Source organism: Esox lucius, chromosome 19, assembly GCF_011004845.1.
Source record: "Esox lucius isolate fEsoLuc1 chromosome 19, fEsoLuc1.pri, whole genome shotgun sequence".
NCBI lineage: Eukaryota > Metazoa > Chordata > Actinopteri > Esociformes > Esocidae > Esox > Esox lucius.
Window position 1 is genome coordinate 46,813,051 of NC_047587.1, and position 27,751 is coordinate 46,840,801.

At 45.0% G+C, this 27,751-nt stretch overlaps 1 protein-coding gene across 1 annotated transcript in view; it reads right to left on the minus strand.

Moving 5' to 3' along the window:
- Nucleotides 1–27,751, minus strand: part of LOC109615455 (forkhead box protein P1-like) — a 114,052-nt gene that overhangs the window by 17,612 nt on the left and 68,689 nt on the right. The window contains exons 2-6 of the mRNA XM_034288326.1: nucleotides 25,235–25,339; nucleotides 24,893–24,979; nucleotides 24,491–24,593; nucleotides 2,325–2,453; nucleotides 2,143–2,219 (exon numbers count right to left, since the gene is read on the minus strand). Coding sequence (XP_034144217.1) covers nucleotides 2,143–2,219; nucleotides 2,325–2,453; nucleotides 24,491–24,593; nucleotides 24,893–24,979; nucleotides 25,235–25,339 — 501 coding nt within the window. The remainder of the gene's footprint in view (nucleotides 1–2,142; nucleotides 2,220–2,324; nucleotides 2,454–24,490; nucleotides 24,594–24,892; nucleotides 24,980–25,234; nucleotides 25,340–27,751) is intronic.

A 27,751-nucleotide genomic window follows, 5' to 3' on the forward strand; every position in this document is an offset into this window, starting at 1 on the left:
AAAGCATTATGAACACAATTCTTAGCCGAGGTATACCATAAAAGGGTCTAGCTGCAGACGGGCACTGTGGGCTAGTAGGCAAGACGGGCACTGTGGACTCAACTGAGTTAACGTGTTACAGACACATTACAGTGTTAAAGGTATTTTACATATGGTAGCCTATGTAGCGTAGCTAACAAGTTCATTTGAGTCTTTTCTATTTTAGACTGACTTTGCTACAAAAAACATGTATCTGTATACGTTTATAACTAAGCATTTTGTAACATCTGGTGAAAAAAAAGGGCTCAAAAAAATTAAGGTGAAAACATAATCATCACAGTATAACACCAAGTCAATTAAACTTCAGGGATATCAATCAGTCGAGTTAGGAAGCATAAGTGATCGTGAATCAATGTTACCTGTTTTGGTGCGAATAAGTAACAACAGGTGCACTGGAGAGGCAACAGCAAGACAACCCCCAAAAAGGGAATTGTTTTGCAGGTGGTGGGCACAGACAATTGCTCTCTCCTTATCCTTCCTGATTGATTCTTCCCTAGTTTTGTGTTTTGCTAGTATCCTTGTCACTACGGGTAACAATGGGCAGTACCTACAGCCCATTCAGGTTGTACATGTAGTCCAGCTCCTCCAGGATGGCACATCCATACATGCTAATGCAAGAATGTTTGCTGTGTCTCCCAGTACAGTCTCAAGAACATGGGGGAGATACCAGGAGATGGGCTGTGACACGTGAAGAGCTGGACATGGCTGTAGAACGGCATCAACCCAGCAGCAGGACCGTTATCTGCTCCTTTGTATTAGGAGAAACAGGAGGAGCACTGCCAGTGCCCTACAAAATGACCTCCAGCGGGCTACTGGTGTGCATGTTTCTTACCAAACTGTCAGAAACAGAGTCCATGAGGGTGGCAGGGGGCCCAATGTCCTCTAGTGGGACCTGTGCTCACAGCATAGCACTGTGCAGCTCAACTGGCATTCTCCAGAGATAATCAGAATAGGCACCCTGTTCTCTTTACAAATGAGAGCAGGTTCACACGGTGCACAGTGACAGAAAGTGCATGGGGATGCTGTGGTAAATGTTATGATGCCAGCAACATCATCCAGCTTGACCAGTTTAGCGGTGGGTCAGTGATGGTCTGGGGAGGATATAGAACAATCCTCCAAGAACATATTCTTGGAGGATTGCACACACCTCCACATGCTAGCCAACAGTACCCTGACTGCTGTTAGGTACCGGGATGAAATCCTCAGAACTATCCTCAGACCTGGGGCAGTGGGCCCTTGGTTCCTCCTGGTGTAGGACAATGCCCGGCCTCATGTGGCCAGAGTGTCTAGGCAGTTCCTGGATGACAAATGCCTCGTGAAGTCTTCTGTTTGAAGGTAGACTTAGATAATGATATGCCTACTTCCTGGAGTGTTTTTCACTTGGCTGGATGTTGTGAAGGGGTTTTCTTTAACATGGAAAGGATCCTTCAATCATCTACCACTGTTGTCTTCTGTGGACGCCCAGGCCTTTTTGTGTTGCAGAGCTCACCAGTTATTTTTCTTAGCATGTACCAAACTGTTGATTTGGCCACTCCTAATGTTCCTGCTATCTCTTCGATAGATTTTATTTGCAGCCTGAGGATGGCCTGTTTTACTTGAATTGAGAAATCCCTTGTCTGCATGTTGTGGGTTCACAGCAACAGCTTCCAACTGCGAATGCCACACCTGGAATAAATTCCAGAACGTTTACCTGCTTAACTAATGAAGAAATATCAAAGGGGATGTTAATACCCTCAGATTAAAGATAAGAGGTTGCACTTTAAGCCCATATTCATTATTTAATTGTAACTTGAATATATTTTGGTAAACAGCCAAAATTACAAAACTGGTCAGTGTCCAATTATTTCCAGACCAAACTGTACATCCTGGTAGCGCATTGTAATGTAACCTAACGTAATGTAACATATCACAAGAAATCAGATGCCATATATATTTACGTATAATAGTTTACATATTCCAATGAATCCAGGTTGAAATATTATGCATTCTTGATTATAGGTTTGATGATTTGTCATGATTTCAGCCTTTACATGTACAAAAGCTGTAGCATTTTGAAATCCACTGAATATTCATGTGAACGTAAGCTAACAAGATACTTCTTACCTGTCTTATTAGAGTTGCATAGGTAAAAGGTGGCCTGATATCAGAATTTCCGTACATATTATAGTTTAGACACATGTCTAGAAGAAGAAAATATTTTGTTAATTTCACTAGGCTATTTCAACCACCTTGGATAATGAATATTATTCAATAAAGACTGTGATGACATTTTTCCAGGTGGATACCTGAAGAAATAGTGCAGAGGTGCTTGTCAGAATGGCTCTTTTGCATGTCCCTCCCACTTGTGGGTTCTGCAATTCCCTGGGTTGGGAATAAGGGAGTGACAGGGGCCATTGTGGACCTCTGAGCGTCATCTGGAGGGGACAATGGTGGCAGGCTCTTGGATGTGCAAACAGTGGACCCAGAATGAAGCTGCAAGAAGAGGAATATGAGAAATATAAATTATTTACGGACCTAACAGTATGTATCACACTTTACGTTTTTTCAATAGGAGATTCAGCTTCTTGTGTAGGCTAATTCATCAAATGTAAATCTAAAATGTAAGTCAAATAAATTTTTTAAGTAACTAAATACCAGACATTCTTTACCAAATGACAACTACCAATTCAACAAAGATATTGCAGCTTACTGTTTATCTTAGGAAAGAGAAACAAAATCACATACACATCTTTTAATCTCTTTTAATTTTCTCTGCTTATTTTATTGAAGATTAAGATACTACAAAAGTATTCAGCTAAATAATTATTCACAAAACAAAATACCAAAGACCACCAATAATCAATTCAGCAACAGAATACACGTTCCTGTTTTTATTTGGAGAGTCTGGAGAGAGAGAAACATAATCGCATACACATCCTATAATCTCTCTTTGAATTTTCTCTGCATATTTTACTGAAGTTTAAGATTCAACAAATATATTACGCTAAATAATTATTGAGGAAACGATATACCAACGATCACCAATTATTAATTCAGAAAATTTATTACGCGTTATTGTTTTTGCCGGAACGCGTAAGTGTAGCAGGCCTAGAAGAGCGAATGTCCCTACCAACCGACTGACTTACTGACTGACTTACTACCCTTGTTAAATAGCATAGTGGTTAGAGACATGGACTACAGAATAACAGGTCCTGCGTTTGACTCCCACCACATTCAAAACACATTACGCCTTAAAATCTGTTCATGACAGACAAAAACTTTGCAGGCTACAAACTTCTGTCGCTATGTTATCGGAAGCCTAAAATATAACATTTCTGGTGAATATTAGGCTTTTTTTAGGATAAACAAACACTTCGCTGGCTGCAACCTTCAGTAGCTACGTTATAGGAAGCCTAAAATAAAACTGTTTACTGTTATATTGCGACTATTTCTGGTGGATTTTCGAATTATGTATTAGGATTTGTTCAGGATAGACAAAAACTTCACTAACTAAACGATTCTCTCGTCTTTTCACTTGATGAAAAAGTCAGTTATCATCCCCTATATTGATAGTTATTGTATCAATGTCATTCATGAATGGCTAATAAGCTGTTAAAACGGCCAGTGGCAAAAGCCATAAAGTTCATTGATGCAATTTGGGGTGGAGGTAAACTTAATAAAAAACATTAGTCAGTTTAACACAATGCTCAATGGAGTCTAGTGACTTCTGAAACGTGTAATGCCGTGGTCTACTGGTTAAAGACATGTTCCTCTCATGTGGAAGACCTACAGTTAGGGAAAAAAATATTTGACCCCCTGCTGAATTTGTACGTTTGCCCACTGACAAAGAAATCATTAGTCTATAATTTTAATGATAGGTGTATTTGAACAGTGAGAGACAGAATAACAACAACAAAATCCAGAAAAACTCAAGTCAAAAATGTCAAACATTTATTTGCATTTTAATGAGTGAAATATGTATTCGACCCCTCTGCAAAACATGACTTAGTACTTTGTGGCAAAACGCTTGTTGGCAGTCACAGAGGTCAGAAGTTTCTTGTAGTTGGCCACCAGGTTTGCACACATCTCAGGTGGGATTAGGTCCCACTCCTCTTTGCAGATCTTCTCCAAGTCATTATGGTTTCAAGGCTGACTTTTGGCAACTCGAACCTTCAGCTCCCCCCACAGATTTTCTATGGGACTAAGGTCTGGAGACTGGCTAGGCCACTCCAGGATCTTAATGTGCTTCTTCAATGGAGCCACTCCATTGTTGCCTTGGCCGTGTGTTTTGGGTCATGGTCATGCTGGAATACCCATCCACAACCCATCCACAACCCATGGCTGAGAGTAGGAGATTCTCTCCCAAGATTTGACGTTACATGGCCCCTTCCATCGTCCCTTTGATGCGGTGAAGTTGTCCTGTCCCCAAAGCATAATGTTTCCACCTCCATGTTTGATGGTGGGGATGGTGTTGGGGTCATAGGCAGAATTCCTCCCCCTCCAAACATGGTGAGTTGAGTTGATGCCGAAGATATTTATTTTGGTCTCATCTGACCACAACACTTTCACAAGTTCTCCTCTGAATCTCTCAGATGTTCATTGGCAAACTACAGATGGGCCTGTACATGTGCTTTCTTGAGCAGGGGGACCTTGCGGGCGCTGCAGGATTTCAGTCCTTCACGGCGTAGTGTGTTACCAATTGTTTTCTTGGTGACTATTGTCCCAGCTGCCTTGAGATCAATGACAAGATCCTCCCTTGTAGTTCTGGGCTGATTCCTCACCGTTCTCATGATGATTGCCACTCCACGAGGTGAGATCTTGCATGGAGCCCCAGACCGAGGGAAATTGACAGTTCTTTTGTGTTTCTTCCATTTGCGAATAATTGCACCAACTGTTGTTACCTTCTCACCCCAGCTGCTTGGCGATGGTCTTGTAGCCCATTCCAGACTTGTGTAGGTCTACAATCTTGTCCCTGACATTCTTGGACAGCTCTTTGGTCTTGGCCATGGTGGAGAGTTTGGAATCTGATTGATTGATTGATTCTGTGGACAGGTGTCTTTTATACAGGTAACAAACTGAGATTAGGAGCACTCCCTTTAAGAAGTGTGTTCTTAATCTCAGCTCGTTACCTGTATAAAAGACACCTGGGAGCCAGAAATCTTTCTGATTGAGGGGGGATGAAATACTTACTTCACTCATTAAAATCCAAATCAATTCATAACATTGAGTGTTTTTCTGGATTTCTTTGTTGTTATTCTGTCTCTCACTGTTCATATTAACCTACCATTAAAATTATAGACTGATCATTTCTTTGACAGTGGGCAAACATACAAAATCAGCAGGGGATCAAATAATTATTTCCCCTCATTGTAAGTTCCAATCTATTGAGAGCAACAACATTTATTAATTATTTCTGGTAGATTCCACAATTCTCTTGTCTTTTCACTTGATGAAAAAGTTAAACTGAACGAAATTATAAACACAACACTTGTATTTGCCCCCATTTATCATGAGCTGAACTCAAAGATCTAAGACTTTCTCTATGTACACAAAAGGCCCAAAGTTGCTGGATATTGGCAGGACCTGGAACATGCTGTCGTATACGTCGATGCAGAGCATCCAAAACATGCTCAGTGGGTGACATGTCCGGTGAGTATGCTGGCCATGCAAGAACTAGGATGTTTTCAGATTCCAGGAATTGTGTACAGATCCTTGCAACATGGGGCAGTGCATTATCATGCTGCAACCTGAGGTGATGGTCGTGGATGAATGGCACAAAAATGGGCCTCAGGATCTCGTCACGGTATCTCTGTGCATTCAAAATGCCATCAATAAAATGCAACTGTGTTTGATGTCCATAACCTCACCGCCACCATGGGCCACTCGATCCGCAACGCTGACATCAGCAAACTGCTCACCCACATGACGCCATACACGTCTGCCATCTGCCCTGTACAGTGGAAACCGGGTTAATGGTGTCTAGCTAAATATTCAAACTGTGTTCGTGCGTGACAACATTTTATAATGTCAAGAGGCTATACTGACACCCAGCATATGTATTGCTCTGTGGTGTAGTGGTTAAAGACAAAGCCTCTCACGGTGGAGACCTGAGTTTGCCTCCAGGGAGGGCAACAACAATTATCTTGCTTTATTTCTTGTTCATCAATACAATCAACAAATTACTTTTTTATATTTTCTTGTAGGCTATTGAAAATCATTCTTTGAAATTGTGTACATATTGTTTACATTCTAAACAACATTTTAAAAGGCTAAATATCATTGGATCTATCAGTTTTATTTCTACAAATAGGCTGTAGGAAAATTTGTCCCCTTTGCAGAAAAGCATCCTCAAAGAATGATGTTTCCATCTCCATGCTTTCCACCTCCATGCTTTATGTATTCAACAAGATATAAAAAGTGCTCTTTAAAACATTATTTGTACACACTGGTGACATCATAATGGGATGTAAAATATGATTTCTGTCAAAGGTGTGTCAAGGTGCGTGAAATAAGGGAGCCAAACGCAGGGAGGTAGTTACTCTTCTTTCTATTTGGAATATAGGCACGCGTAAAACAAACAAGCGTGCAACTGCTACGCAATACAAACACCAAACATAGAACAATACCACACAAAGACAGCCAGAAACACAGGAACTTATATAAGCGATCTAATGAGGGAATGGACACCAGGTGTGTGCAATAACAAGACAGGACAGTGCCGTGGGAGGAGGAGCGGCGTGGCTAGAAGGCCGGCGATGACGCGCGCCGAACACCACGTTGGGAGGGGTGATGCGCGTCCTCCATGCGCGTCCTCGTTACAGTACCCCCCCCTCGACGCGCGGCTCCGGCAGCGCGCCCCCGCCGGCCCCGGGGCCGACCCGGAGGACGCCGTGCAGGACGATCAGGGCGCCGACGATGGAAGTCAGCGAGGAGCTCCGGATCAAGAACATCCACCGCCGGCACCCAGCAACGCTCCTCCGGGCCGTACCCCTCCCATTCCACCAGGTACTGCAGGCCCCCCCCCCGGCGCCTCGAGTCGAGGATGGAACGGACCGAATACGCCGGGCCCCCCTCAATGTCCAGAGGGGGCGGAGGGACCTCCCGCACCTCAGACTGCTGGAGGGGACCAGCCACCACCGGCCTGAGGAGAGACACATGGAACGAGGCATTAATCCTGTAATCAGGGGGTAGTTGTAACTTATAGGTTACCTCGTTCACTCTCCTCAGGACTTTGAACGGCCCCACAAACCGCGGGCCCAGCTTCCGGCAGGGCAGGCGGAGAGGGAGGTTCCGGGTCGAGAGCCAGACCCGGTCGCCCACTGTGTAGACCGGGGCGTCGCTACGCCGGCGGTCGGCAGCGGACTTCTGGCGAGCCCCGGCGCGCCGGATGTGCTGATGAGCTACTGACCAGGTGTCCTCGGCGCGCCGGAACCAGTCGTCCACCGCCGGAGCCCCGGTCTCGGGCTGGCTCTGCCAGGGTGCCAAGACCGGCTGGTACCCTAGGACGCACTGGAAAGGGGTCAAGGAAGTGGAGGAGTGGCGGAGCGAATTCTGGGCATACTCTGCCCAGGGCAGGAACTCCGCCCACTCCCCCGGCCGGTCCTGGCAATAGGACCGCAGGAACCTCCCCAGGTCTTGGTTCACACGCTCCACCTGCCCATTAGCTTCGGGGTGGAACCCGGAGGTGAGGCTGACCGAGACCCCCTATCGGCCCATAAAGGCCTTCCAGACCCGAGACGTGAACTGAGGGCCCCGGTCAGAAACAATGTCCTCCGGCACCCCGTAGTGCCGGAAGACATGGGCGAAAAGAGCCTCCGCGGTCTGCAGGGCCGTCGGGAGACCGGGAAGAGGAAGGAACCGGCAGGCCTTTGAAAACCGGTCCACAACAACCAGGATCGTGGTGTTGCCTAGTGAGGGGGGAAGATCGGTCAGAAAATCAATGGACAGGTGAGACCATGGTCGTTGTGGAACGGGCAAAGGATGTAACTTACCTGCCGGAAGGTGTCTAGGTGCCTTGCACTGAGCGCACACCGAACAGGAGGACACGTACACTCTCACATCCTTAGCCAGACCAGGCCACCAGTACTTATCGGTAAGGCAGCGCACAGTACGGTCTATGCCCGGGTGACCCGTGGAAGGGGACGTGTGGGCCCAGTAGATGAGACGGTCACGAACATCCAGCGGGACGTACTGACGATCCGCAGGACACTGAGGTGGCCCAGGATCGCTGCGTAACGCTCGCTGAATGTCCGCGTCCACGTCCCACACAACCGGCGCCACAATGCACGAGGCGGGCAGAATCGGTGTATCATCTACCCGCCTCACACCCGCGTCGCACAACCGAGACAGTGCGTCTGCCTTGGCGTTTTTCGTACCCGGCACGTATGACAGCGTGAAATCAAACCGGGCAAAAAACAACGCCCACCTGGCCTGACGAGGGTTCAGTCTCCTCGCCGCCCGGATATACTCCAGGTTTCGGTGGTCAGTCCAGACTACAAACGGGTGTTTCGCTCCTTCGAGCCAATGTCTCCAAACAGTCAAGGCGCTAAACACAGCCAACAGCTCCCTATCACCGACGCCATAGTTACGTTCTGCCTCGCTGAGCTTCCGCGAGTAAAAAGCGCAGGGGCGACGCTTAGGAGGGGTACCTGATAGTTGGGATAACACAGCACCTATCCCTACCTCAGATGCATCCACCTCCACTATGAACGGCAGTGACGGGTCGGGGTGAGCCAAAACCGGGGCAGAGGTGAACATTCTCTTAAGGGTGCGAAATGCCTCGTCTGCCTCGGCCGTCCAGGTGATCTGGCTCGGCCCACCCTTCAATAAGGAAGTGATAGGAGCTGCTACCTTGCCGAAGCCCCGTATAAACCTCCGGTAGAAATTGGCAAACCCAATGAACCGCTGTACCGCCTTAACCGTGGTAGGAACGGGCCAATTACGCACGGCTGACACGCGATCAACTTCCATTTCCACCCCATCGGCGGTAATTCGAAACCCGAGGAAGGAGACGGCTCGCTGGAAGAATGTGCACTTCTCTGCTTTAGCGTACAGGCCATGCTCCAACAGTCGCCTCAGCACCCTGCGAACGAGAGACACATGCTCAGCACGCGTAGCGGAATACACGAGGATGTCGTCGATGTAAACCACAACTCCGCGCCCCAGCATGTCCCTAAACACATCGTTCACAAAGGACTGAAACACTGCCGGGGCATTCATCAACCCATACGGCATCACCAGGTATTCGTAGTGCCCCGTGGTGGTGCTGAAGGCCGTCAACCACTCGTCTCCCTCTCGGATTCTCACCAAGCTATACGCGCTCCTGAGGTCCAGTTTCGTGAAGAAGCGCGCCCCATGCATTGACTCGATGTACTGGGAAATAAGGGGGATGGGATATGAATAACGGACCGTCAGTTTATTCAGCGCCCTGTAGTCAATGCATGGACGCAAACCCCCATCCTTCTTCTTCACGAAAAAGAAACTCGAGGAGGCGGGCGAGGTGGAACGGCGGATCTGCCCCTGCCGCAGGGACTCGGCCACGTAGGTCTCCATCGCTGCCGTCTCAGCCTGCGACAGGGGATACACATGACAATAAGGAGGCACAGCGTCCCCCTTGAGATTTATAGCACAATCCCCGGGCCGATGTGGTGGCAAACGACTTGCCATGGCCTTAGAAAAAACCAGCGCTAAATCGGCATATTCCGGGGGAATGCGCACTGCGGAGACACTGTCTGGACTTTCCACCGAGGTCGCACCTACGGAAACACCTAGACACCTCTCCTGACACCCCTGAGACCACCCTGTCAATACTCTCTGCGACCAGGAAATAGTCGGGTTGTGTCCCGACAACCAGGGAAGACCCAGCACCACAGGGAAAGCAGGTGAGTGGATAACGTGGAATTCAATTTGTTCAGTATGGGTGTGCTGTACGATCATCGTGATGGGCACCGTGACGTGCTCAACGAGACCAGTGCCTAGTGGTTTGCTGTCTAAGCCCGTAATGGACCTAGGTTGAGACAATGGCACCAGCGGAATGCGCAGTCTCTGTGCGTAACCGCTGTCCATAAAATTCCCAGCTGCGCCTGAGTCTACGAGCGCCTTACACTGGGAGTTAGTAGGAAAATCAGGGAAGGCCACCAAAAGTGTCATGTGCTTCGCAGAGAGCCCTGACAGTGTGTGTGGTCTACTCACCTGACTCGGTGTAGGGGTGTCAGGCTTCCTCCGCTCGACCCTTTCACGCTGGAAACAGTGGGAGGCAGAGTGTCCCTTCCTCCCACAAAAGGAACACTCCCTAGACCGCACCGTCTCCCTAGGTGCGGCACCTCCCACTTCCATGGGTTCAGGTCTGGCGACGGGGGGTACCGGAGGGGGCTGATCATTCCCGGTGCGTCCGCGGGTGGCTAGCAGATTGTCCAGCCGGATCGCCATGTCGACGAGCTAGTCGAATGTCAACATGGCGTCTCGGCATGCCAGCTCCCTACGGACGTCAGGCTGTAAGTGGCACCGGAAATGATCAGTAAGTGCCCTCTCGTTCCAGCCCGACCCCGCCGCCAGGGTCCTGTACTCCAGGGCGAAGGCCTGTACGCTCCTTGTCCCCTGCCTGAGGTGCACGAGACGCTCGCCGACCTCCCTGCCGTCGGGCGGATGATCGAACACGGCCCGGAAGAGGCCGACAAACGCCCCGTAATGGGCCAACTCCGGCCCGTTAGTGGACCAAACGGAGTTGGCCCAGTCCAACGCCTTGCCCCTCAGGCAGGAGACAAGGGCCGAGACCTTCTCCCTATCCCCCGGGTGAGGGCTGATGGAGGCGAAGTAGAGCTCCAACTGGAGCAAAAACCCAGAGCACTGGGCAGCATCCCCGCCGAATCCCTGGGGAAGGCTCAGTTGCATGGTCCTCCTCGGCGACGGTGGAGACGATGGCAGGGGCACTCCAGCTGGGTTGTGTGTCGGGGGTTGCTGCTCAGATGGCAGCCTCGCCTCCAACCGCCGCATAGCTTGGACCATCTCTGTCACGGCCTCCCCCAGGGACGCGATCATGCTCCCATGCTGATGGATAAGGTCGCTCCCCGCTGACTCCATGCTCAGGTGTGGTATTCTGTCAAAGGTGTGTCAAGGTGCGTGAAATAAGGGAGCCAAACGCAGGGAGGTAGTTACTCTTCTTTCTATTTGGAATATAGGCACGCGTAAAACAAACAAGCGTGCAACTGCTACGCAATACAAACACCAAACATAGAACAATACCACACAAAGACAGCCAGAAACACAGGAACTTATATAAGCGATCTAATGAGGGAATGGACACCAGGTGTGTGCAATAACAAGACAGGACAGTGCCGTGGGAGGAGGAGCGGCGTGGCTAGAAGGCCGGCGATGACGCGCGCCGAACACCACGTTGGGAGGGGTGATGCGCGTCCTCCATGCGCGTCCTCGTTACAATTTCAATAAAATTAGAGCAGAGAAAGTTTAATTATAAAAAATCTAATGCTCACTGTTTTTGTTACTGAATATGTTATGGTCAGTGTCAAGTCCAGTAATTGTATACAAAGCAACACTTTTTACTTACATTTTCTATACAGGTCGAGATCACTTCTGAGGGGGAAGACTTTGGGAGTCCTCCTCTTTACCGGGCTTGATAGAGGCAGTGTGTTTCCACAGAATTTCAAATAGTATACATGGACAGCACACCGGACTTGCAAATAACATTTGGGACAGGAAGATGAACTCCAAATTGCTTCCAATTAAAAAATACATATATACAGCTCTGGAAAAAATTAAGAGACCATCCCTAATTTTTCTCTACATGTGTGGCAGTCATTCCATTACAGTGTCTGTTAAATTCCATTACAGGCACACCTCATTTTACTTAATGAGTTACTGATTAGGTGATTACCTGAACCAAATCTAATTTAAAAAGGAAAAGTTTAAAAATACTGCTGTGATCATCACTATCCTCTTGCAATAGGACCAGCTGGATGGCAAACACAGGGCAAGTAGTACCTCAAAGGTAATTTGAATAAAAAATATCTTTTCAGCATGACGAAAGAGTTGAAAAGAAAAGTTTTGAGTGAGGAAAAGAAGGGTTCAATTCTGGCTTTACTGGCAGAGGGACACAGTGAACGTCAGGTTGCTTCCATCCTGAAAATTTCTAATATTGTGGTTCATTAGAACAAGGTCAAGCAACAGACATTGGGGACAACAAAGCTAAATACTGGCAGAGGGCAAAATCGACTGTCCACTGACCGAGATGATCTTCAAATCATTTGAATGTCACCCAACACCCGTAGGATGACATCAAGTGACCTACAAAAAGCATGGCATGGCGAGGACGGTTTGAAATAGGCTCCTTGGGGCAGAAGTCATGAAAAGCTAAAAAAAAGCTCTTCATCAATGAAAGCAAAGAAGAGCCAGGCTGAAGTTTTCAAAAGACCATAAGGATTGGACTGTAGAGGAATGGAGTAAGCTCATCTTCACTGACAAGATACATTTTCAGCTTTGCCCAACACCTGGTCATCTAATGGTTAGACGAAGACCTGGAGAGGCCTACAAGCCACAGTGTTTCGCACCCACTGTGAAATTTGGTGGAGGATCGGTGATGTTCTGGGAATGCTTCAGCAAGACTGGAATCAGGCAGATTTGTCTGTGTAAATGACGCATGAATCAAGCCAAGTACAAGGTCATCCTGGAAGAACACCTGCTTCCCTCTGCTCTGAGAATTGTTTTTTCCAGCAGGACAATGCTCCATGCCACACAGCCAGGTCAATCAAGGTGTGGATGGAGGACAACCAGCTCAAGACCCTGTCATGGCCAGCCCAATATCCTGACCTGAACCCCATTGAAAACCTCTGGAATTTGATCAAGAGGAAGATGGATGGTCACAAGCCATCAAACAAAGCCAATCTACTTTAATATTTGTGACAGGAGTGGAATAAAGTCACCCAACAGCAATGTGACAGACTGGTGGAGAGCATGTCAAGACGCATGAAATCTTTGATAATAAATCAGGGTTATTCCACCAAATATTGATTTCTAAAGTTAAAACATTAGTATTTTGCTGTTGAAAAATTAATATGAATTTGTCTACTTTGCATTATTTGAGGTCTGAAAACAATGCATATTGTTTTGGTTATTTTGACCAGTTGTTATTTCCTACAAATAAATACTCAATAAATGACAATATTTTTATTTGGAATTTGATAGTAATGTGGTCAGTAGTTTATAGAATGAAACAAAATTGTTTATTTTATTCAAACACATACCTACGAATAGTAAAACCAGAGAAACTGATTATTTTGCAGTGGTCTAAATTTTCTGAACTATATATACACAGTATATGTGTTTTTTAACAGGGATGCCCAGACTTCCCTCTCCCCAGACACTTCCTCCAGCTCTTCCGGGGGGACACTGAGGCGTTCCCAGGCCAGCCGGGAGAGGCGTTCCGGAGGCATCCGAAACAGATGCCCAAGCCACCTCAGCTGACCCCTCTCGATGTGGAGGAGCAGCGGCTCTACTCTGAGCTCCTCCCGGGTGACCGAGCTTCTCACCCTATCTCTAAGGGATCGCCCAGCCACCCTGCGGAGAAAGCTCATTTCGGCCGCCTGTATCCGGGATCTTGTCCTTTCGGTCATGACCCAAAGCTCATGACCATAGGTGAGAGTAGGAACGTAGATTGACCGGTAAATCGAGAGCTTCGCCTTGCGGCTCAGCTCTTTCTTCACCACGACAGGCCGATACATCGACCGCATTACTACAGAAGCTGCACCGATCCGTCTGTCAATCTCCCGTTCCATCCTTCCCTCACTCGTGAACAAGACCCCTAGATACTTAAATTCCTCCACTTGAGGCAGGCACTCTCCACCAACCTGAAGTGGGCAAGCCACCCTTTTCCGACTGAGGACCATGGCCTCGGATTTGGAGGTACTGATTCTCATTCCCACCTCTTCACACTCGGCTGCAAACCGTCCAAGTGCATGCTGAAGGTCCTGGCTTGAAGGGGCCAACACGACAACATCATCCGCAAAGAGCAGAGATGAAATTGTGTGGTCCCCAAACCTGACACCCTCCGGCCCCTGGCTGCGCCTAGAAATTCTGTCCATAAAAATTACGAACAGAACCGGCGACAAAGGGCAGCCCTGCTGGAGTCCAACATGCACAGGGAACAAGTCTGACTTACTGCCAGCAATGCGGACCAAGCTCCTGCTTCGGTCGTACAGGGACCTGACAGCAAAGGACCCAGGACCCCATATTCCTGAAGCACCCTCCACAGGATGCCACGAGGGACACAGTCGAATGCCTTCTCCAAATCCACAAAACACATGTGGATTGGTTGGGCAAACTCCCATGAACCCTCCATCACCCTGTAGAGGGTATAGAGCTGGTCCAGTGTTCCACGGCCTGGACGAAAACCAAACTGTTCCTCCTGAATCCGAGGTTCTACTATCGGCCATATTCTCCTCTCCAGAACCCTGGCATAGACTTTCCCAGGGAAGCTGAGAAGTGTGATCCCCCTATAGTTGGAACACACCCTCCGGTCCCCCTTCTTAAAAAGAGGGACCACCACCCCGGTCTGCCATCCCAGAGGCACTGTCCCTGACTGCCACGCGATGTTGCACAGGCGTGTCAGCCAAGACAGCCCCACAACATCCAGGGAATTGAGGTACTCAGGGCGGATCTCATCCACCCCCGGTGCCTTGCCACCGAGGAGTTTCTTGACCACCTCTGTGACTTCAGCCCGGGTGATGGACGAGTCCACCTCTGAGCCCTCATCCTCTGCTTCCTCAATGGAAGACGTGACGGCGGGATTGAGGAGATCCTCGAAGTACTCCTTCCACCGCCCGACGACATCCCCAGTTGAGGTCAACAGCTGCCCACCTCTACTGTAAACAGCGTTGGTAGGGCACTGTTTCCCTCTCCTGAGGCGCCGGATGGTTTGCCAGAATCACTTTGAGGCCAGCCGATAGTCCTTCTCCATGGACTCACCGAACTCCTCCCAGTTTTTGCCTCCACAACCCGTCAGCTGCCTCAGGAACCCGTCAGCTGCCTCAGGAGTCCCACAAGCCAACCAGGCCTGATAGGACTCCTTCTTCAGCTTGACAGCATCCCTTACTTCCGGTGTCCACCACCGGGTTCGGGGATTGCCGCCTCGACAGGCACCGGAGACCTTACAGCCACAGCTCCGAGCGGCCACTTCGACAATGGCGGTGGAGAACATGGTCCACTTGGACTCAATATCTCCAGCCTCCCTCGGGATCCAGTCGAAGCTTTGCCGGAGGTGGGAGTTAAAGATCTCTCTGACAGGAGACTTGGCCAGACGTTCCCAGCAGACCCTTACAGTACGCTTGGGCCTGCTGAGTCGGTCCAGCTTCCTCCCCCGTCATCGGATCCAACTCACCACCAGGTGGTGATCAGTTAACAGCTCCGCCCCTCTTTTAAATGTCATCATATCTGCAAATGGTGCAGATATCTAGATTTGGTTTTGATTATTTCTCTGACAGGTTTTTAAAATTTTATCATACTGTCAATTTTTAAATTGTGATTAACTAATTAGTTTGAGGTGTTATGTGTTTTAACGACTATGAATCAGACTCTGCTTCATTTTACTGCCCCAAACGTACTTGCTTGGTAGATGTAACTACTGTATATCTATGTGGGAACAGACACCGCTTCAAATTACAGCCCTTTTTTCTTGTAACTACACTGAAACTATGTGGGAACAGACACTGTTTGAAATTACAGCCCTCTTTCCTTGCAACTTCAGTGTATTTATGTGGGAGCAGTGTAGATGTAGTGATTGTATAAGTTAGTGAACTGTTATAAGCTGTTGTAACCAATGTAGATGTATTGATTATATAAGTTAGTGAACTGTTATAAGCTGTTGTAACCAATGAAACAAAATATTAATTGTTTGTAATATGAGCTGAAACTGAAGGAGCAAGTAGGAGAATAGGAAAACCTGTTCAAGCGGTTGCCGGGGATAGAAAGATTTAGTATGTCTGTTTTGTGAGAAACAGGTCACAGGTCAGAGACACACACACATAGTCGGACAGACAAGACAGAAACCAGAAAGGGGGGCAAGGGGATACTTGCAGTTATCCTATAAGGAATAAAACTGGGATTGGGCCAATGGCACACACTTTGTAAGTTAACGCCTCTATCTTTTGGGCGTAGTAGAAGTATAAAAATGATGTTTGGAATGTTGATCCTTAGACATTGTGCGGCGACACGTGTCTCCAGAAGCTTCTGTAATAAATGGACATATAACTACGGTAATTGCCCTGACTCCCTGTGTTTTATTCTCCTTTCCAACAAACCAACTCGGGGAAGTGTTATACTTCAACAGCAGACACCGCTTCAAATTACAGCCCTCTTTCCTTGTAACTATGTTGTAACTATGTGGGAACAGACATCGCTTCAAATTACAGCCCTCTTTTCAAGTACTCACACTGTACCTTGTTGTGTTGGTACCATATAAGAACTAGTTTAACCTTTTTACGCGTGAGTTTCAAGTATTCCTTACCGACCCCCCAGCGTGAGTTTTTTTGCACGTGACTTCAGTACTCTCCAGCATTTGAACTCACGCCAGCATTTGAACAGTCACCTTGCTAGGTAAGGAACACTACATGCATTGCATTGCAAGCTTCTCTCGTTGACTTGAATTCTAAGAGCTGCAAAAGTTGGTTGATTTATAACTGTAGCTAGCTAGAAAACGTCAGCTAACCGCTAGCAAACGTCAGCTGCCCGCTAGCTAACAAATCTTGACCAGTAATTCAGTGCAGTGAAAATTAATAAACTATATAAAATGCATACAACGGGGAACGTAACTTCTAGAAAGTTTTTGCAATGGTTTTGATCGGTAGTAGTCGCTAATATAATTTGTTTTTGTATATTAGTGTTGGCTGTCTGATGGTATGTAAGTAACACTTCTTGTCCCGATTTGAATGCTTTATACCTGGTTAATATCATAGTATGGTCTTGAAACAATTACAATCAGGAAATAAAGTTATAAACACTGTTTGAGCTAAATGTGAGTAAATAATAGTGCGGTTTTACCAGCCATTGTTACGTTACTTGTAGCTAGGTATGCTAATTGTGCGTTCTAAACATGACGTTCTAATCACACTGGTGTGATCGTACGCTTCAGGGACCACTCTAGATTGATCACACCGGTGTGATCGTACGCGCCAAAGGGTTAAGATGATGGACTTCCATGGTAAGTAAGGGTAAAGTACACAAAGTATAGGAAAGAGTATGCTACAACACGAGGATGGCGTGAAGGTACGTTACAGAGTATTAACAGTTAACTAACGATAGTTTTCCACAAATGTATTTTCTTTTTATCATGTAGTATTACCAAATAGACTAGTTGTAATGTCTTTTCCACAATAAGCAAATGGATCTGATTTGTATGTACATTTGAAAACACCACCAGGCTATCTGTTTCATTTGTCAGCTTTTTGCTTTCAATGCAACGAAATAATAGTACACTGGAGCATTTTCGATCATGCAAATTGGAGAAAAAAACTTTCATGTAGGCACCTATTTTTGGGGAGAAAAAGTGGCAGATGTAGGACACCCAACAGATAAGTGCTTTCTGTGGCTTGATTTCTTAAAAGACATTGATACTCAGTTCATACATTTATGACTGTTGCCAACGCAGCTTTTGGTTTGGCAAGAACCAATTGCCCAAAGCATGTGTTAGCATGATAAAAAGTTGCACAAAGCGGACAAATGCGCATCATCTTTCTGTTATCTCTTAAATCTGCAAGCGAACTTGCAATAAAATTATTAATATTCACCATTAAATTAATGTGCACAAATAAGAATGAAAATGATATACTTTCGGCTGTGTGAAGCGGTGGGGATGAGAATCAGTACCTCCAAATCCGAGGCCATGGTCCTCAGTCGGAAAAGTGTGGCTTGGCCACTTCAGGTTGGTGGAGAGTGCCTGCCTCAAGTGGAGGAGTTTAAGTATCTAGGGGTCTTGTTCACGAGTGAGGGAAGGATGGAACGGGAGATTGACAGACGGATCGGTGCAGCTTCTGCAGTAATGCGGTCGATGTATCGGTCTGTCGTGGTGAAGAAAGAGCTGAGCCGCAAGGCGAAGCTCTCGATTTACCGGTCAATCTACGTTCCTACTCTCACCTATGGTCATGAGCTTTGGGTCATGACCGAAAGGACAAGATCCCGGATACAGGTGGCCGAAATGAGCTTTCTCCGCAGGGTGGCTGGGCGTTCCCTTAGAGATAGGGTGAGAAGCTCGGTCACCCGGGAGGAGCTCAGAGTAGAGCCGCTGCTCCTCCACATCGAGAGGGGTCAGCTGAGGTGGCTTGGGCATCTGTTTTGGATGCCTCCGGAACGCCTTCCTGGGAAGGTGTTCCGGTCCCGTCCCACCGGGAGGAGACCCCGGGGAAGACCTAGGACACGCTGGAGGGACTATGTCTCCCGGCTGGCCTGGGAACGCCTCGGTGTCCCCCCGGAAGAGCTGGAGGAAGTGTCTGGGGAGAGGGAAGTCTGGGCATCTCTGCTTAGACTGCTGCCCCCGCGACCCGGCCCCGGATGAAGCGGAAGAAGATGTATGTATGTATAATATACTTTCAAAATTTTTATCACCTGTCTGTTTGCTAAGTAGTTTTGGAGTAGTATCGTTCTTCATTTATATAACTACACGTAATTGTTCCCATTCTTACTACCCATTCTTACCAGATACTTACATTCTTGTTCCTACGTAGTTACATGGGAACCATCCAGCAAGTAACAGGCTGTAATTTGAAGCATCTCCAAATAATGAATATGGGCTGAAAGGGCAGTCTCAGCTTTAATTTGAGCATATTAACATCCAAATTGGAGGAAGGGTTTAGGAATTACAGCTCCTTTATTTGTAGCCCCCACTTTTCCAAGGAACCAAAAGTAATTGAACAATTGACTCAAAAGCTGTTTCATGGATAGGTGTGGGCTATTTCTTCATTATTAATTCATCAATTAGGCAGGTAAACGTTCTGGAGTTGATAATAGTGGTGGATGATTGTAGGATCCTTTCCATGGTAAAGAAAAAACCCTTCACAACATCCAGCCAAGTGAAGAACACTCTGCAGGAGTTAGGCTTAAAATTATCCAAGTCACAAGAGCAAATACAGAGGGTTCACCACAAAAAGAAAACCATTCATAAGGAATTATAATAAGAATAGAATGGCCAGATTAGACTTTGCCAAACAACATCTAAAAAAGCCAGCCCAGTTCTGGAACAGCATTCTTTGGATAGATGAAATTAAGAACAACCTGTACCAGAATGATATGGAAGAAATAGTATGGAGAAGGCTTAGAACTGCTGCCACATTATCCGAAGCCTACCACATTTTCTGTAAAACATGGTGGAGGCAATGTGATGGCATGGCCATAAATGGCTTCCAATGGAACAGGGTCACTAGTGTTTATTGATGTGACAGAAGACAGAAGCAGCCTGATTAATTCAGAAGTGTATAGGTGTTATGCTGCTATATTAATGTGCCGGGGGGAGAAGGGTCAGTTCTCGTTCTCCACTTTAAATCCTTGTAAGCCTAAGGAATGCACTCTCTAAATGTCCCACATGTCCCTTTGTGAAAACTGCTGATGTAAAAAGGGCGTTACATATACATTTGATTGATTGAGATATATTGCCTGCTCAAATTCAGCCAAATTCTGCAAAGTTGATTGGACGGCACTACACTTTACAGATGGACAATGACAATGACCCAAAACAATGACAATGACCCAAAATCAGGTGATTGACAACCCAGGAGTTTTTTAAGGCAAAGAAGTGGAACATGCTGCAATGGCTGAGTCAATCACCTGATCTTAACCTGATCAAGCATGCATTTCACTTGCTGAAGACAAAACTTAAGGCAGAAAAACCCATGAACAAACAACAACTGAAGACAGGTGCAGTAAAGGCCTGGCAAAGCATCACAAAGGAAGAAACCCAGCGTTTGGTGTTGTCCATGCATTCCAGACTTCAAGCAGCCATTGCCTGCAAAGGATTCTTTGCAAAGTATTAAAAATGAAAATGTTATTTATGATTGTGTTAATTTGTCCAATTACATTTGAGCCCCTGAAATAAGGCGAATGTGTATGAAAATGTTTGCAGTTCCTAAAAGTTTCATACGATATTTTTGTTCAACCCCTTGAATTAAAGTGTCTAAATAATTCCAGACCTAACTTTATGACTTTTTTGCAGTTGAGCCTTGTATTAAAGCAAAAATAAAAATACCTACAGAATGACACACACACATCATCTTCAATCACAAATGTCGTGTTTACTTCGCAGGCTATTTTTGTGCTCCAAACAAAAAACGAATCTAAATTCAGGTTCACTGAGCTGTAAATGCAAGCTTTAAGTCACAGAACTATCATGTTTACAGTATTACTGTCCAAAAACAGGTGTATCACACTAAGCTGGACCAGCACTGAGAAGAGACTATATGCACATAGTGTACTACTTTTGACCAGGGTCTATAAAGCTTTGATCAAAAGCGGAACACATTGGTAAAAGGAGAATAGGATTCCATTTAAGAAGGCTTAGAAAGTAGCTAAAGCAATACACATAACCTCAGATGGATATAACTTTCTCACTACCTTAAACATTTTCATGGTATAGCATTGTTTGCAAAGAACAATCATTTAGAATAAAATTACTTTTTTTAGTTTGTTCACAAACTTTTTTCTGTCTTTAACAAATGGTTTGTCTTAATCCTGCAGCAATGTGAAATGTGTATTGTTGAAGGATGTGGAAAGTAATGAGAATGTACAAAAAATTTACACTGCGCTGGGTATGTCAGTCCTCCTGAATAAGAAATTAATATACAACAGCTGCATATCGTACTTACTGGTTTCTTAAGATAATGTGATTCCAAAGGTGGCAGGTGCAAGTGAGTCATCATAGCTTGGAGACGATCCCGTTCTTTAAAGAGCTAGTATAGAATGCACGGAGTGAGCAGAGAGGAGTGAGAGCACAAGAAGGAAAGTGAGGGGAACAGGACAAATGGTGGCAAGTCGCAGAAGCGGCAAAAGGAGAAAAAAGGAAGTAAGAGGATAAGGTGAAGAGTCCACATTGTCGTTTGAGCTAGGAGACTCACAGGATTAACTTAGTCACACCAAGGAAGACTGGCTGCTTCTTAGGCAGGAACTGATAGGGATTTAAATTAATACTACAAATACTACACAGAAACACAGACTGACAGACATACTCACCTGAAGGTCTAACTGCTGCACAACCTGCATCTGGACTCTGCACTGGGCTGTGCTTCTGTCATCCAGCATGTGCTCCGTATTCAAGTGGCTGAGAGAACACATCAGTTACTTGGGTTTAATTCACACACACATGAATACAGTCACACACAGCCATACACAAACATAAATGTGGGCAGGCAAGCACACACACACACAAACTGAATGTTTTCCAAATATGTTTTCCAACACTATGCAGCCTCCTTTGTAATACCTACTTGATAAAGTGGCTGATGTTTTCACAAACAGTCTCACAGCCTGGCCAGTTACACACGCCATGTCCATAGAGTGAGTGTGTTATTGCTCGATCCACATCAAACAAACTGGAGGTAGAGGATTAAGTGCGAAGGGTTACATATACAAAGGAAAATCAAGATAACGACAACCATACCTGTTTTGTATTTTACAATTCATATAGAAAAGCACCTTGCTTTTGATTTAGAATAAACTGTTTCAGTGTTTTATTGTCAATTTCACTACAGATTGTGGAGATAAATCCCAAAGAATAACAACAAACAAACAAGCAAAATGGGAATACTATTGGGAATAGGCTTAAAAAAAAACTGAGAACAAACAACTTAGCTTACTGAAATTGTCTTCTTAACACGCTGTTTTACTGTCATTCTTCAGCATGCTACAAGAAAGTCTTCCACTTAAGGGTCGTACAGTTTTTCTTGATTGCCAAGACATTTAAATGAAACAATGGTCCAGGTCATCTCCATTACAACCAGATAATTACAGAAGTATTATTTTATTGTAAAACAGATAATGATTAATCACCCCCCAAATGCTAAGCTTTTTTTTTTTTCTCCAAACAGTGAACATCTCAGTATAAAAAAAGAAAAAAACTCACCTATATAAAATGTAAATTGTTTAATCAGCAATTAACTCTTGTTCATGCAAGAGCTCCGACTCGAGGAGGAATGGACTCCCCTGAAGGTGTCCTGTGGTATCAAGACATAAGCAGCAGATCAAGTCCTGTTGGTTGTGAAGGGGAGCTGCCATGGATCAGACTTGTAGGTCCAGCACATCCCACAGATGCTCAATTGAATTGAGATCTGGGGAATTTGAAGTTTGGCCAGAGCAACACCTTGAACTCTTCATCATGTTCTTCAAACCATTCCTAAACAGTATGTGCAGTGTGGCAGGGCACATTATCCTATTGAAAGAGGCCACTGCCATCGGGGAATACCATTACCATGAAGGGGTGTACCTGGTCTACAACGATGTTTAGGTATGTGGCCCGTTTCAAAGTGATCTTCACATGAAAGCTCAGACCCAGGGTTTCCCAGTGGACATTGCACAGTTCATCACACTCCCTCCATCTTCCCGCAGTGCATCTTGCCATGGTGCATCCTGCCATCACTTCCACAGGTAAACGGCACACATGTGCATGGCCGTCAACATGGCATAAAAGAAAATTATCCAAGGTCCAGTTCCCGTTGCAAGCGTTTTTGACGGTGGACGGGCACTCTAACCGATTTTTGGCAACGCATCCCCATATGCAGCAGGGTGCGATGCACTGTGTTTTCACACATTCCTCCTGTAACCATCATTCAAATTTTCGGGGACTTGTGCCATAGTAGACCTTCTGTTGGTTTGGACCAAACGAGATAGCCTTCGTTGCATTTGCGCATCGATGAGCATTGGGCGCCCAACTCCCTGTCACCATTTTTTGGGGTTTGTCCCTCCTAGGACCTCGGTCGGTAGGTAGTCACCACCGCTGACTGCAAGCACTCCACAAGCCTTGACGTTTCAGAGATGCTCTGACCCAGTTCTCTGGCAATAACAAGTTGACCCTTGTCAGAGATGCTCAAGTCTTTACTCTTGCCCACTCCTCCTGCATCCAACACGCTGACTGTGAGAACTGATTGTTTACTTACATCTTTTCTTCCCAGACCTTGACATTTGCCCTTGTTAGGAGATGATCAACGTTATTCATGTCACCTGTGAGTGGTCATAATGTTCTGGCTCAACAGTGTATACTATAACTGTAGAATCGTAGAAAAAATGTTACAGACCAAAATAGGGTTAACCATGTTAGGATATATGGATAATTGTAGTTAGTATTTTTTGTGCCATTACTTGTGCCAAATAACTTTCAAGTTATACGTTTTGATGTAAGTAGTTTAGTGCCATGTGATAAATGTTGACAGTCTTAGTGCATTTTGCAAATTAAATGTATTACAGTGTAGGCCTGCATATTAACTGTTTTGAAAAAGTAATTTCTGGTTTGACAAAAGTGCTCAAGCAATCAAGAAAAGGTGTAATTCATATTCTCTCTTTAAGTGGAACAGATAAGGCTTACCCTTTACTTAGGCTGTGAGCAGGAGATTGGCTATTGGTGGTATAGCAGTGGTTGGTAGACATTGATGGTTTGTCTGTGGTTACAAGGACCGGTGAGCTAGTCTTTGTTGCTTTATCTTTCATTGGGCCATTGGTAAGCTCCTTCCATACCTGCTGTAACTCAATAGTACTGAAGCTGGCTGAAACAGACATATATACAATATTACCTTGCAACCCTTGTGTATAGCCTTTGGGAGAGACTGTCTTTTGGGTGTTGACTGTCTAGAGGTAGTCTTACTTAATAATTTCTGATAGATCCCAACTTTCTGTGATCAAAATTCTCAAGAAAAAGCTGCGTGACGCCATCATCGTTGGAACTGACTTCTTACATTTCACACACAGCATTGACACTACTGATAATCAAACACACAAACAATATGCTTAGCTATAGAATTGTTCTGTTGTTTAAGCATATTTACAGATTTTACAAGGATTGTAATCAGGATGCACTGTGTTTGACGGGGGAACTAGATAAGTTAAGGATTGTGCATTATGTAGTTAGCATGCTTTTGAACAAATGGGTCATGAAGTAAGGAAGTTGGCCTCTGGGTTTATTGCTGGTAGTTTGGGTAAAGGTGTTAGATTGGGAAGGACCTTTTGTTTAGAAATCCTTCCAGCTTTTGTTTAAGATACAGTCCCAGGATGAGACACTGCTGAATGTGATGACCACATGTACATTCATAATTAAAAGAGGTTTAAATAACCCCTTTCTTTGAGAACAGAGTTGCTCATCCTTGGAAAATAATCTAAAAAAAACTAAAAACAACAATGGAAGGAAAAAAGGCATGTAGATGTTAGACAAGAAATCCAAGCGCAAATGAGTGGAACCATTTTGCATAGAATTGCATAGCTACAGTAAAAAAATATGTACCTGGAAACTGGCTGTGGGAGGCGACACTTGGCCTCTGTACTTTGAACATCTGCTGTACCTGGAGCTGGAGGAGCTGTTGGAACACAGTCTGCTGTCTAGATAACTGATACAGACAGAAAAAAAGAGGGAGAAAGGAGGGTAAGAAGTGAGTGAGAGAGTAGTGGAGAGAGGACAAGGAGTTGAATGGAGAGTTACTAAGGGTGTCTGAACAGTGTCCATATTTACTCATCCACAGAAATGTGTCAGTGTTGCTTAGGGTTTGGAAAACCTTTAGTCACTCTGACATCCTGTTACACTATTGTTCTAATATGATCCTTATATCCAAGATGTAATTGTCCAATAACATAGAGAAACATGCAATAATCACAATATTTTAGAGTGCATAGACAATTTCTAACTCACTTTGTCTTTTTTGCTTGGATGTTGCTGCTGAAGCTGCTGTAGGCGAAAGCGCTTTTGTTGCTTCTTATTGAACTCTTTCAAATGTTGCTGGATAAAAAAAGATGATATTAGATATTAGCCTTTCTTGTAACAAAACATACATCCAGAATACTACAAATATAAAAAGGGTGAATAAAATAATTACAGTGGGGGGATGGACTGAATATTGAAGTAAACTAGGGGCTGGTTATGGTCACTGGAGAACTCCTTGACTAGGTTAAATCAGTGTCTGCAGAACCTATAACATTTAGGTATGGTATGTATATATTATTATCATATGTAGATTACCAATATAAACTGTACCTGCTGAATCAGGATAGTGTGCTGCTGTTGTTGAAGCAGAGCCTGGAGCTGAGCAGGGGACAAAAGTTGTTGCATCGGCTGAGGACTCATCATTGTCTTGGAGACCTGCCATACACACAGGTAAGGAGTGAGAGTTTTAGTGTAAAATATTTGATAAGGAAATGACACGCTACCCCAGGCAAATTCAAATGTTTCCATTAGCAGTGAAACTGATCATTCTATTGGTCCCTGGGACCCGGCAGGTTTAAAAGTACTTTAAACTCAAAATCCATAGGTAATGGAATTTTGAATACACAGGAATAGGAAAATATTGTCAATATAGAACACAAAACAAAATGAATGTTTAACTACATGTCTAAATACACAACTGCAGACCAATAGGTTGTGCCTGCTTCAAAAGGTGACCTTAGAATCAGACAAAGCTGTGAAGATGTAATTACATGCATGCTGCCACTCCTAATGGGAATTACTGGACATTATTCCAGACAAATACACACTGAATACTAACTGACCAGTAAATATTTAGTTGCAACTGTGATTAAACATCTGCCCCCTTAATAGACTGCTGACATGGGCACTGACCTCACTTGCCGAACGCCTGCAGCAGTACCGCGAAGTCCACAATCGTACACAGTTTCTTGTTTAGTTGTTTTGAGTTGTCTTTTAATAAAACACCTGCACACTGTCACCCAATTGCACATCTTTGCTCTGCCCTTGTTACAACATGTATGTTTTATTTGTGTATTTATGTTTTCATGTTTTGGTTGCTGCAGATGTGTTCCAATTGTTAGTTTGATTAGCTCTGTATTTATGGATGATACCCAGTCATTATGGATGATATCCAGTCATGCTACCCAGTTTTGCTTGTTGTTATCTCTGTGTGCCCATCGTGCAATTTGGCTAAACTTTGCTGGCAATACTCTGCCCTCATTTCAGGGTGGTTGCGGTTGGTGGATGTTCCTTTGGTTGATGATTGGCAATGTGGGTGGATTGATTTCCTGCCAGTTGGGCTCTGTCTGGGCCCCCCTCCCCATATAGGGCCACAGTGTCACTAGACCCCCCCTGTCTCAGCCCCAAGGTAAATTATTGTGCCAATGTAAATCCTTGTAGATCTAAGGAATGGACTTTCAAAATGTTCCCTGCCTCCTGCCCTGTTTAAATTTAGGAGGACATGAGGTCTCGGCCCACACCTCCAGAGTACCAGGCTTGAAAGACTCGTTGCTGTGCCTGTCCAAAGTCCTCCTGGTGTTGCAGATCAAGACGATACCTGATGATTTCACCAGCCACTATGCAACCCCCCCCTCCCCGGTTGTCCCTGTCCTTGTCCATCTGGTCATGCTTCTGACTTTGATGAGGTTTAATAGACTCTGGACTCAGCCCAAATGCATTTTTGTTTGTACTCTCAAAATTCACCCGACACAGCCAGAAGAGGATTGGCCATCCTTCTGAGCCTGGTTCCTCTCTAGGTTTCTTCCTAAATTTCAGCCTTTTTAGGGAGTTTTTCCTAGCCACTGAAATTCAACACTGTTGTTGTTTGCTCCTTGAGGTTTCAGTCTGGGTGTTTTGTAAAAGCACTTTGTGACAACTGATGATGTAAAAAGGGCTTTACAAAAAAATAAATATTGATTGATTGAGATATATTGCCTGCTCAGATTCAGCCAAATTCAGCAAAGTTAATTGAACGGCACTTAATTTACAGATGGACAATGACCCAAAACATACTCGGCCATTGCAGAATGTTCCACTTCTTTGCCTTAAAAAACTCCTGGGTTGTCAATCACCTGATCTCAACCTGATCGAGCATGCATTTCACTTGCTGAAGACAAAACTTAAGGCAGAAAGACCGATGAACAAACAACAACTGAAGAGAGCTGCAGTAAAAGCCTGGCAAAGCATTCCAAAGGAAGAAACCCAGCGTTTGGTGGTGTCCATGCATTCCAGACTTCAAGCAGTCATTGCCAGCAAAGGATTCTTTGCAAAGTATTAAAAATGAACATTTTATTTATGATTGTGTTAATTTGTCTAATTACATTTGATCCCCTGAAATAAGACGACTGTGTTTGAAAAAGGTTTCATACAATATTTTTGTTGTACTAAAGTGTCAAAATATTTTTTACTTTTTGCAGTTGAGCCTTGAATTATAGCAAAAATACAGCATCCGATCTGACACACACACATCATCTTCAATCACAAAAGTCGCTTTTTCCTTCCTATTAGGCTTTTTTTTGCTCCAAACAAAAAACATGCGATGAGGCATGAAACATAAAATAGGAATGGCCACCAGGAGGCATCTGAGAGAACGTCGACACCCTCGCCTGAAACTGGTATTATTCAAGCCTGCATCTGTACTTATGGCCAGAATAAAACATTAATATCGGAGGAATATTTGTACTATAATCCTATTCGTGGATTGCTATGTTGCTGTGTTTGATTCCATGTTGTTGTGTTTGATTAACTGTGATTTCTGATAATGTATATTAAACTATAGGTCTACAAACATGAATCTCTTCCTTTTCT